This window comes from Erpetoichthys calabaricus, chromosome 14, assembly GCF_900747795.2.
Source record: "Erpetoichthys calabaricus chromosome 14, fErpCal1.3, whole genome shotgun sequence".
In the NCBI taxonomy this organism is placed as follows: domain Eukaryota; kingdom Metazoa; phylum Chordata; class Cladistia; order Polypteriformes; family Polypteridae; genus Erpetoichthys; species Erpetoichthys calabaricus.
The window spans coordinates 36,043,762-36,056,966 of NC_041407.2; the positions used below are offsets into that span (position 1 = coordinate 36,043,762).

General features: G+C 39.8%; 1 protein-coding gene across 1 annotated transcript in view; it reads left to right on the forward strand.

Moving 5' to 3' along the window:
- Positions 1-13,205, forward strand: part of LOC114664444 (E3 ubiquitin-protein ligase rnf213-alpha-like) — a 282,755-nt gene that overhangs the window by 227,807 nt on the left and 41,743 nt on the right. Inside the window, exons 38-40 of the mRNA XM_051918957.1 lie at positions 613-688; positions 8,284-8,318; positions 8,410-8,510. Coding sequence (XP_051774917.1) covers positions 613-688; positions 8,284-8,318; positions 8,410-8,510 — 212 coding nt within the window. The remainder of the gene's footprint in view (positions 1-612; positions 689-8,283; positions 8,319-8,409; positions 8,511-13,205) is intronic.

A 13,205-nucleotide genomic window follows, 5' to 3' on the forward strand; every position in this document is an offset into this window, starting at 1 on the left:
CTTTGACCCTGCCTGGTAACAAATGATGGCTGAAATGTGATTGGTTAAATGCTTTAATACAAAAATACATGTCTGGAAGCAGCACAACCATCGGAAAAGCTGTGAAAGGAAGCGGACAGACTATTTGGAATTATTTAATAAGTATTCATGGACAAAATATAATTAACATCAGTTTGTGATTCAGATATTTTTTTAGGCCAGCAGAGAAGGCCTTGAAGGCCCTGACGGCCCGCCACTGTTATTAAGTCACTCCTATTTTTAGTTTGTGTGTGTTTTTTTCTTTTATTGGTGCCCAATGTGTTGTCCCAATTCTTTATAATAGGACATCACCTTATAAACCTGGTCCAATAAAAAAGGTCAGGAGGCAAGGAATTGTTGTAGTTGTAAACACATTTGGAAATGATATAGCTTTATGTTGTGTCCACCTATGTGAAACACTTTTCCTAAATGCGTATATGTTGTCTGCTGTTTGCTCAGGTTTTTGAACATCTTCTGTCAATGAAATCTTTCTGGAGAGTGAAGTTACTACATATCTTTATCTAATTTGATGTATTCTACTCCACTTCATTGAATTTCTCTGTTACTTACAGTTCGTACAATTTTCTCTTTTAGAATTCCTTTTTGCCAACTATGCCTGAAGATATGCTGCATATTGCTCAGAAAGCTCTAGGGCCTCTACAGTGGTATAGTAAGTTCAGTGACCTAGGTTATTTAAACAAAGTTAAAGCCTGATGAAAAATGTTGCTGTGTTATGAACCAATTTACATTTTGTGTTTGTGATTACTCACACATGCTATTTCAATGTTGTACAGAGATTTTTTAGAGTATTTTACCGTATCAGCACCTTTATTTTTTAAAGCTTTACTTTATTGGATACATAAGCAGGAGACAATTTGAGTAACACATAGCATCTGTCTTTTTTAAAAACAGTACGATCCTACAGAAATGTTATGTATCATCTAAAAGGTAAAAATAAAAAGTTAAAGTAAAAAAAAATATCAGAAGCACATATACAAGGCTCACAAAGCTGGTTTTGTTTCATTTAACATCACATGGAGTAGCATTTCTAGAAACATGAACATCGGACAGGATCTGAAGTTATTTCTTCAAACATATCTGAGCAGCTTAAAGTATTAGAATAAAAATAGTGAATACTAACATCTTTCAAATTTAGAAAATAAATATTTTTTTTAATTCTTAAGTTACTCTGTAAGTATTTCTCAGTTTGAACTAAAATACTGTTTATGAATGTGGCACACAGAATGGCTACACAGAACTTACTCTGAATTGGTTTAACTAAATGCTTTGCTAGAGAAACAGTAAGGCAACTGAAAGTAAGGATGCTAGGAACAGCTGGCACCTGAGGAAAACAAACGCTTCAGTTTATTTAGGTCTGGAAGACGATTAACCTTGGAGGTCTTATGTTCCATTGGAAAGTAAAGGTGAAGTTTGTCAGGCCTAGACCAGGTGTCTATCCTTTTGCTGAATGTTATACAGTACTCTGTGATATAGACCAGTGTTCATCATTGCACTGGAAACAGATAATGGTCTAACACATTTTTAGCATAGTGTACGCTTAATGCTGCTGATGGAGTTGCCTTTTTTAATCATTTTTGGTGTTCTGTCGTGGCTCTTGGTATCATCACTATCTTAGTAGGATTTTGGACCAGACAGTGGGACTTAAATGAATGCGTTATCACAAAGAAGTCCTTAAATCATCAACATTTGTCACAAAGTGTTGTGGATTACCATCAAACCAAGCATGCGCATGAACACTGCAGCTTATTTATTTATATATATTTTGTCCAAATAGTTCTTCCTTAATATTTATTGCTTTTTCATTATTAAATTAATTACACATATTAATAACCTACTTAAAAGGTTTGTGCAGATTGTTATGGACATTTTGTGTGGTGTGATGTATTCCACAATATGTGTTTGTTTATTGATGTTGTAATTGCATATTCCAAGATACTTTTATGTTTTATTTCTGAATATTTTGAAATTTGTAAATGTGCACAGCTGACAAAACCCCTAAATTAAATAGCACTTCACAAAAATGTAAAGAAATACATTTAGTTAAATGTTTTTTCCAAATTGAAACTATGTATTACATATGAAGTGTTCAGGTGTAATTATATGTGAGTTTAAATCTTCTTCTTCTTCTTTCGGCTGCTCCCGTTAGGGATTGCCACAGCGGATCATCTTCTTCCATAACTTTCTGTCCTCTGCATTTTGTTCTGTTACACCCATCACCTGCATGTCCTCTCTCACCACATCCATAAACCTTTGCTTAGGCCTTCCTCTTCCCTGGCAGCTCTATCCTTAACATCCTTCTCCCAATACACCCAGCATCTGTCCTCTGCACATGTCCAAACCATCTCGCCTCTCTGACTTTGTGTCCCAACCGTCCAACTTGAGCTGACCCTCTAATGTACTCATTTCTAATCCTATCCATCCTCGTCACACCCAGTGCAAATCTTAGAATCTTTAACTCTGCCACCTTCAGCTCTTTCTCCTGCTTTCTGGTCAGTGCCACCGTCTCCAACCCATATAACATAGCTGGTCTCACTACTGTCCTGTAGACCTTCCCTTTCACTCTTGCTGATACCCGTCTGTCACAAATTACTCCTGACACTCTTCTCCACCCATTCCACCCTACTTGCACTCTCATTTTCACCTCACCTCCACAATCCCCATTACTCTGTACTGTTGATCCCAAGTATTTAAACTCATCCACCTTCGCCAACTCTACTCCCTGCATCCTTACCATTCCACTAACCTCCCTCTCATTTACACACATGTATTCTGTCTTGTTCCTACTGACCTTCATTCCTCTCCTCTCTAGAGCATATCTCCACCTCTCCAGGGTCTCCTTAACCTGCTCCCTACTATCGCTACAGATCACAATGTCATCAGCAAACATCATAGTCCACGGGGACTCCTGTCTAATCACCATTGCAAATAAGAAAGGGCTCAGAGCCGATCCCTGATGTAATCCCACCTTCAACTTGAATGCATCCATCACTCCTACCGCAGACCTCACCACTGTCACACTTCCCTCGTACATATCCTGTACAACTCTTACATACTTCTCTGCCACTCCTGACTTCCTCATACAATACCACAACTCCTCTCAAGGCACCTTGTCATTTGCTTTTACCAGGTCCACAAAGGCACAATGCAACTCCTTCTGGCCTTCTCTAAACTTCTCCATCAACATCCTCAGAGCAAACATTGTATCTGTGGTGCTGTTTCTTGGCATGAAACCATACTGCTGCTCACTAATCATCACATCACTTCTTAACCTAGCTCCCACTACTCTTTCCCATAACTTCATGCTGTGGCTCATCAATTTTATTCCCCTGTAGTTACTGCAGTCCTGCACATCCCCCTTATTCTTAAATATCGGCACCAGTACACTTCTTCTCTACTCCTCAGGCATTATCTCACTTTCCAAGATTCCATTAAACAATCTGGTTAAAAACTCCACTGCCATCTCTCCTAAACACCTCCATGCTTCCACAGGTATGTCATCTGGACCAACGGCCTTTTCATTTTTCATCCTTTTCATAGCTGTCCTTACTTCCTCTTTGCTAATCCAATGCACGTCCTGATTCACTATCTCCACATCATCCAGCCTCTTCTCTCTCTTGTTCTCTTCATTCATCAGCATCTCAAAGTACTCTTTCCATCTGCTCAACACACTCTCCTCACTTGTGAGTACGTTTCCATCTTTATCCTTTATCACCCTAACCTGATGCATATCTTTCCCAGCTCGGTCCCTCTGTCTAGCCAATCGGTACAGGTCCTTTTCTCCCTCCTTATTGTCCATCCTCTCATACAACTCATTGTATGCCTTTTCTTTAGCATTTGCCACCTCTCTCTTCACCTTGCTCCTTATCTCCTTGTACTCTTGTCTACTTTCTGCATCTCTCTGACTATCCCACTTCTTCTTTGCCTCTTCCTCTGTATACTCTCCTGTAATTCCCCATTCAACCACCAGGTTTCCTTTTCCTCCTTCCTCTTTCCAGATGTCACCCCAAGCACCCTTCTTGCTGTCACCCTTATTACATCTGCTGTAGTTTCCCAGCTGTCTGGTAAATCTTCACTGCCACCCAGTGCCTGTCTCACCTCCTACTTAAACTCAACCTTGCAGTCTTCCTTTTTCAACTTCCACCATTTGATCCTTGGCTCTGCCCTCACTCTCTTCCTCTTCTTGATCTCCAACGTCATCCTACAGACTACCATCCTGTGTTGCTTAACTACACTTCCCCTGCCACGACGTTGCAGTCTTCAATCTCCTTCAGAACAACTCTTCTGCATAGGATGTAATCTACCTGTGTCCATCTTCCTCCACTCTCGTATGTAATCCTATGTTCCTCCCTGTTCTTAAAATACGTATTCACCACAGCCATGTCCATCCTTTTGGCAAAATCCACTATCCTCTGACCTTCTTCACCTCTCCTTGACACCATACCTACCCATCACCTCCTCGTCTCCACTATTCCCTTCACCAACATGCCAATTGAAATCCGCTCCAATCACCACTTTCTGTCCCTTGGGTACACTGTTCATCACTTCATCCAACTCACTCCAAAAATCTTCTTTCTCACCCATTGCACATCCAACTTGCGGTGCATATGCACTAACTACATTCATCATCACACCTCCAATTTCCAGCTTCATAATCATTACTCTGCCTGGCACTCTTTTCACTTCCAAAACACTCTTGACATACTGTTCCTTCAGAATAACTCATATCCCATTTCTCCTCCCATCCACACCATGATAGAACAATTTGAATCCACCTCCAATCCACCTGGCCACCTCCAATCCACCTCCTCCATTTAGTCTCTTGCACGCACAATATATCAACCTTACTTCTCTCCATTATATCTGCTAACTCTCTCCCCTTACCAGTCATACTGCCAACATTCAAAGTTCCTCAGTTCCACTTTCTTTACTTTCCTCCTCTCCTCCTGCCTCCGGACACGTCTCCCCCCTCTTCTTCTCCTTCTTCTTCTTCGGCTAACAGTAGTAAAAGAATGAGACTCAACACACTGAAAAAGTTTGGGGCAGCCACCTGTATATTGTCCCTAGCTACAAAAAGAGTTTTGAAATAAGCAGTGATGTGCATGGGTTGAGTTCCAGACTGAACTAATCTGGTGGTGGAGAAGATGGTGGTTTTAAATGGTGAGGCCAGAAGTGATGTCATCTGTGGCCGGAAACTGGAAGTGGCGTCTTTCTTGGTGCCAGAACCGGAAGTGATGTCATTCTTGCACCGGAACCAGAAGTGACATTGTTGTTAAATCAGGCAGATTTTCCTGTATTTGGCCTGCAGAGATAACAGAATAAGGTTTAGAACACCTCACCACCCCCTGGCCTGGCAGATAATTACCTCCACTTGGTCCAGTCAGCTTCCTCCTAATCGCACGTGTGTGACACTATATAACAAACACAACATTTAGAGCTAAATTAATTTTATTCATATTAATATTATGAAAAAAGTTTTAGCACATCATTATTCATAGCAGCTAAATAGTGTGACTTTAATACACTGTAAAACAATGTGAAATCAAAGTCAAAGTTACTTTAAAGAAATAAAAGAAAATTTTTAATTAAAAGTTTAAATTGCTTGAGTCACATCACAGAGGGGCATAAAACTTGATCAGTCTTGCATTGGAAAAGTGTTTTTTCCCACAGGATTTTTGTGGCCTTGCTTGGCCATAGGGCACATCTAATAAATAAAAATAACAATAAACAAGGGTGACAAATTTTCTAGGAATAAGAAATATATTACCATAAATCCTATAATTAAATCTGAATAAGACAAGAAAAAGTATTTTCAAATTTGATGATATACAGTAAGTCTTGGAGCAGAACCAGGGAAACATCTCTCTATTACAATAAAAAAATCTTGGGAAGTGAGACGAGATGTGATTTTTTCAGAGAGACACTTTCACGTCCCACGAGACGAGACTTTGTGTCAAGAGATTTAACCACGCACGGGGCCGGAAATAAAAGACAAAGAGTACATGACAAAGTAGAATGTCGTAAAGAATTCAAAAACATTGGCGCAATACACATGCAAAGCAGGTTAGAGATCATGGAACTCCAAAATTCAAAAGTGTCAAAAAAATTATCCATATTACTAACCGAGAATGCTAAACCGGATGGACGCAGGGACATCCGGCCATGGGCCGTAGCCGCAAAAAGACGTACTGCGCCTGCGCCGCGAGAGGCAGACAAGACCACAGAAAAAAGGAGTGAGCACAGAAGAAAGGAGTCAAACGCAGGCGACGCACACAGCGCCGCACGAGCAAAACACCCCCCCCCCCCCCACACACACACACAAGCAACGGACGGGACACACACAAAGAGAAAGATTCAACAAGCCCCTGGCACACCAAAAAAAAGAGCCCGCAAACCCCCCCTCCCCCCCCCCCCCCCACACACACAAACAACGGACGGGACACACACAAAGAGGAGGATTTAATCCCATTGCACACGAAACGGGACGCACACAAAGAGGAGGATTCAACAAGCCACAAGCACACAAAAAAAAAGAAGCCGCGAGCACCACACAAAGCCCATTGGACACGAAACGGGACAGACTACGGACATAGCACACGAAACGTACACAAAAACGACGATTCAGACCCACGACCACAGTAACATAAATAATAAATGACACACAAAGCCCCATTTCTAAATGAACCGTCCGTATTAAACATACGTCATCTCAAACTGTTCACAATATGCAGCATAGGTAGATCTCATTACAATGAGGCACTATTAACCGTTCAACCGCAGAAAAGGCTCCATATTAACAGTGAGTGCGATTCTCCTTATTACTTATCCATATTTCTCACGCTCAAGAACAAACAAGTCATGAATTCACGATCACAGGTACAAAACGATACCGCTCGCATAATCGTTGATTTGTTTCAGGGTGCACTGTTCCAATGCGATTCAGTATTTGTGCACATATGCGAAAGCAGTATGGGCCATTGCCTTTTGGTGCCCTGATATTTACTCCGGTAGATGCAAAAGCAAATGAACTATTGTAGGATCTAATGCAGTTCATAAAGTTTTTACTTTTAGATACATCGTTAGTTAGAAGCTTTAGTTGAGCTTTGCGTTTTTGGAGCCGAGACATTTTTTCTTCTAGAAATATGGATAAGTAATAAGGAGGATCGCACTCACTGTTAATATAGAGCCTTTTCTGCGGTTGAACGGTTAATAGTGCCTTATTGTAATGAGATCCACCTATGCTGCATAGTGTGAATTGTGTTTGGTCCCGTTATGCGAGCGGTATCGTTTTGTACCTGTGATCGTGAATTCATGACTTGTTTGTTCTTGAGCGTGAGAAATATGGATAAGTAATAAGGAGGATCGCACTCACTGTTAATATGGAGCCTTTTCTGCGGTTGAACAGTTAATAGTGCCTCATTGTAATGAGATCTACCTATGCTGCATATTGTGAACAGTTTGAGATGACGTATGTTTAATACGGACGGTTCATTTAGAAATGGGGCTTTGTGTGTCATTTATTATTTATGTTACTGTGGTCGTGGGTCTGAATCGTCGTTTTTGTGTACGTTTCGTGTGCTATGTCCGTAGTCTGTCCCGTTTCGTGTCCAATGGGCTTTGTGTGGTGCTCGCGGCTTCTTTTTTTTTGTGTGCTTGTGGCTTGTTGAATCCTCCTCTTTGTGTGCGTCCCGTTTCGTGTGCAATGGGATTAAATCCTCCTCTTTGTGTGTGTGTGTGGGGGGGGGGGGGGGGGGGGGGTGGTTTGCGGGCTCTTTTTTTTGGTGTGCCAGGGGCTTGTTGAATCTTCCTCTTTGTGTGTGTCCCGTCCGTTGCTTGTGTGTGTGTGTGTGGGGGGGGGGGGGGGTTTGCTCGTGCGGCGCTGTGTGCGTCGCCTGCGTTTGACTCCTTTCTTCTGTGCTCACTCCTTTTTTCTGTGGTCTTGTCCGCCTCTCGCGGCGCAGGCGCAGTACGTCTTTTTGCGGCTACGGCCCATGGCCGGATGTCCCTGCGTCCATCCGGTTTAGCATTCTCGGTTAGTAATATGGATAATAATGTTTATTATATATACTGTACTGTAGTATATAATGTACATTTGCATGTGTGTGAACTTTAAAAAAAAATTCTGACATCTTAATTTTGATGCATCTCATTGTATAGTAATGTCATACATTGAAGTTTTTTTTTTCTTTTTTATACTTATTTAATGCCATGTTCATGTTTAGACATTTCTGCTTCCATTTCCTACAGCTTGTCCAAATGGCCATCATTGTACTGTTGGTGAGGTAAGTGAACATAAATATACTTTTTTCTATATTATTTATGAAGTATATTTAGTTTACTGGTCTTGCTTAACGTGTGTTTTTCATATTACAGTGCGGAAAGCCAATGATATTAGGACAATGTGTTGACTGTGGTTCTCAAATAGGAGGAGTACATCACCTCCCCGTTCCAGGATTTGTGATAGCACAACTTGAGTAAGTAGCTTTAATTCAGCATTTGTAATATTTTAGCAGGAAGCCCTGACGTATTGATATTATTTAAGCATTGTGACTCGGGTTAAATGCATATTTTTTGCAGAACACTCTTCATGGTATTCAGTCAGACATTATCCAACCTTCTACATCCTAACACGGGGTCACAGGGGTCTGCTGGAGCCAATCCCAGCCAATACAGGGCACAAGGGAGGAACAAACCTCGGGCAGGGCACCAGCCCACCGCAGGGCACACACACACAAACACCCACACACACTAGGGACAATTTAGGATTGCCAATGCACCTAACCTGCATGTCTTTGGACTGTGGGAGGAAACTGGAGCACCCAGAGGAAATCCACGCAGACACGGGGAGAACATGCAAACTCCACGCACGGAGGACCCAGGAAGCGAGCCCAGGTCTCCTTACTGCGAGGCAGCAACGCTACCACTGCGCCACCGTGCTACCCTCTTCATGGTATTCCCCTACTAAAACATTTTGTGCTCAGTTTCCCTTTTCTAATTATATATATAATAGATGTAAGAGTTATTGAAATTTTGGATAATGATGAACAAGAGACTTATTTAAAATAAAAAGTAGAAATATTTATTTCTTGTCCAAAAATGGAAAACTACTGGCTTTTACTCAAAATCATAAAAAAATGTATAAAAAAACAAACTTTTTTTGTTTTGTTTTTCTTTCAATTACAAATAAAAGCATAAGAAAAAATGTTAAAAGAACACTCATAACTCAACATTTTGACATCCATCTGTTAATTTTATTACAGTATTTTTACTTTTTAGTTGTTAAATTTAAATTGTGTGCTGTAGCCTTGTTCGCCCTGTGAAGTGAACTTTGATGGGTAATGCTGTAAATGGCGATACTTGGAGTAAAGATGGACAAAATTGTCAAATCAAAAAAAGAAAAATTATTTTCACAAATTAGATAATTGATTCAAACTATTTAAATATACTAGTGGAGTAATAATTAAGAACTAATAAAATAGTGGTTAACATATCAGGAAAAGGCTGTTAGTGTGTCTTGTCTCCACACAAAATGAGAGGGGGTGAGGAAGAACTGTAGTGTGCAGTTTCATTTTGGGGTTAGAGTTACAATAAATATGAAAATTCTAATATTAAGCAACAGAAAGATAATGATAAATACCAAATCATGCCAAACAATGAGTATCATACTGACTTACAATTAATAGTTCTTTATAGGACAATATTAAAAGAATTATCTTCATGTTTCTCTAAGAAAAGTAAAATTCGATTTTGTACTGAATTTGTGAAGATTAGAAGTTGGAGGCTATCCAAAACTATCTTTAAATGTATTCAAGTAATGTGTTTAGTGACCTATAAAAACAAGCCATTACATTACAATAAATTGTACAGAAGCATCTTCGTAATTTCATAGACAACCTCAAATCTTTCGATATTGTGCCAAAATAAACTTGGCTTCAAAAGTAGTAATTTTTGCTAGTTTACTTATGTTTATTAAGTAGCACTAAATTTTTAAAATACTAACATAAATAATGAAATCTAATATCAACATTTCAAAAGGAGAGTCAGACACTTTATGGTTAAATTGTTTATATATTCAAATATACCTACCATCAAAATTCAAAAGGAAACAGGAAGTCGGAGTATTCAAAACTTTATTCAACAGAACATTAATAAAAAATAAAATACAAAAAATACACCAAGCAGCTAAAATCATTTATGTCAACAGATATTTTCTACAGTAATCTCTTGAATTCCCATCAAAAATCATAGGGGTTTATTAAACATGCAGTTTATTTTAAATTCATTTTACCCTCACATTCCTGACTAAAAAGTTCCAAGTCATGTCTAAACTGAAAAATAAACAAAAGAAGTTCTTTGGTCAAAATCAATCACCTCAATTTTCACAGGCCAACTTTAGCAGACAAGATAGCTAGTGTTGCATACATTTAAATACAACTCATTAGCCAAACAACCAGAACACTATAAGTTCAGTATTTATGTAATAAATTGTACAACCAACATAACATGGTGGTAGAGAACACATACAGTAATGTTAACTTGTCAACATTTTGCAAATTGCACACTTTTATCATGGCACTGTAATAATAAAAATAATAATAATAATAATAATACTTGGGAACCCACTTACAACAACAACAACAACATTTATTTATATAGCACATTTTCATACAAAAAGTAGCTCAAAGTGCTTTACATAATGGAGAGAAGAAAAATAAAAGACAAAATAAGAAATTAAAATAAGACAACATTAATTAACATAGAAAGGAGTAAGGTCCGATGGCCAGGGTGGACAGAAAAAACAAAAAAAAAACTCCAGAAGGCTGGAGAAAAAAATAAAATCTGTAGGGTTCCAGGCCACGAGACCGCCCAGTCCCCTTTGGGCATTCTACCTAACATAAATTAAATAGTCCTCTTTGTAGTTCGGGTTTTTCACGGAGTCACTTGATGCTTATGCGTTCCTTCGTCTTCATATCAATTTGGTTTGTGCATGGCTTCGTTCAGAAACTGCTGGTCTAGACCTGCAGTGAAATGTCGTCCTGTGGTTCTGCAAATAGATGCAACTCAAAGAGTTAGGTGCCATGCTTAGGAGCAGAACTGACAAGGTAGTCTTCTCTGAAGTTCTGCCTGTGCCACATGCCAGTCCAGGTAAGACTGAGGAGATTAAAAGGCTTAGTGCGTGGCTGAAATCTTGGTGCAGGGTAGAAAGGTATAGGTTTATGGGGCATTTGGACTCCTTTTGGAACAGATGGGACCTGTTTTGCCGTGGTGGGTTACATCTGAACAGGAGGTGCACCACTGTATTGGGGAGGCGTTTGAGTAGGCTAGTCGAGAATTGTTTAAACTAGGGAATTGAGGGCAGGGAGTTTAGGACAGGCTAGGTTTAGAACTATACATGGAGGAACAAACAACAATGTAGAAATAAAAATGCATAGTAATGTAAATTCTAAACAAATATTTAAATGTAGGAGTAGTAGCACATTAAAATTAGCTTGTCTGAACGCTAGAAGTATCAAAAATAAGGTAAGTGAGTTGGAGCTGTATGTAGCAGAGCATAATTATGATATTATAGCAATAACGGAAACCTGGTTAAATAACAAAGATGGGGATGAGTGTAACATAGCAGGATACAATTTTCTTAGGAAAGATAGACAGAACAGAAAAGGAGGTGGGCTTGCTGTTTATGCCAAACAGAATTTAAATGTAAGTCCTTTTCAGTTGGACGATGAACCCCATCTTAGTAAGGGCATGTGGCTTCACCTGGAAAATATTAGTGAAAGAGGTCTTATTTTAGGAGTGTGTTATAGATCACCCAATTCAGACAGAAATTTCAACACACATCTTTTTAGTAATATCAAAAAGTTTAAATGGAGATATTATAGTCACAGGGGACTTTAATTACCCAAATATTAACTGGGAGAACCTTGCAGATAGAGGAGCAGAAAAGCAGGAGTTTTTAGAAGTAATCAGTGACTGTTTTTTAGCACAGTATGTTAAAGCACCAACACGGGGTGAAGCTTGTCTGGATTTAGTGTTTTGTAATAATCAGGATAGAATTGAGGGTGTAGAAGTGATTGAACCACTAGGGTGAAGTGACCATTATATAATACATCCATCCATACATTATCCAACCTGCTATATCCTAACTACAGGGTCACGGGGTTCTGCCGGATCCAATCCTAGCCAACACAGGGCACAAGGCAGGAAAAAACTCCGGGCAGGGTGCCATCCCACCACAGCAATATAATACAATTCTCAGTATTTTATAAGAGTGCAGATTCAAAGACTAAAATTGTTAAGTTGAACTTTGGTAGGGCAAATTTTGACCAGATGCGACAAAGTCTAAGTAGGATACACTGGGATAAACTTTTAAGTGTTTTTTTTTTTTTTTTTGTTCTTTATTTCGCCTTATACAATTTCTTGTATTAGGAATTTGGTAGTTTTCGCATACCCCTTGGGGTCAGAGCGCAGGGTCAGCAATTGTACAGCGCCCCTGGAGCAATTACAGGTTAAAGGCCTTGCTCAAGGGCCCAGCACAGCAGTGGCCTTTTTGGCAGTGACGGGGATTCGAACCTGCAACCTTCGGGATACCATTGCAGCTCCTTAGCCTCAGAGCCACCACTCCGCCCTTGTGTTGTGGGCTTTTAACCCGTGAAAAATTCTTAAGCCAAGAAAAAGGTTTGGGGACCATCCCCGTATATTGCCCTAAGACAATATATGAAAAAAAAGAGATCAAAGTCTTTAAATTGCAAGAACATTTGACAGTTTTACTTTGGGAAAATGGTGGATTTATACAAAAAGGATTATGGGAACAGGAAATGGTTGGCGTTAGGAACAGGAACCGGAAGTAACATCATTGAGGTGAGCCGGAAGTGATGTGATCTGGAAGAGCCGGAAGTGATGTCATTGAGGATGACCGGAAGTGTCGTTGTCACGACCATTTTTATACCCGAAAGTGGAGGCAATTATTTTTCTTCTGGTTTTCTGTGGAAAGAAGTGATCCAGGTTAGTACCACATGACCAACTCATATCTCGTGATAGTTCAATCACCTTTATGCTGTTTGTCTGCCTCCTAATCGCACATGTGTGACATAACCCCAGCCCCCCCCCCAGCTCAGACCCGTCAGGTCGGGCGACCTGCACCGAGAGGTCGTGGACACGGGAGAGAGCAT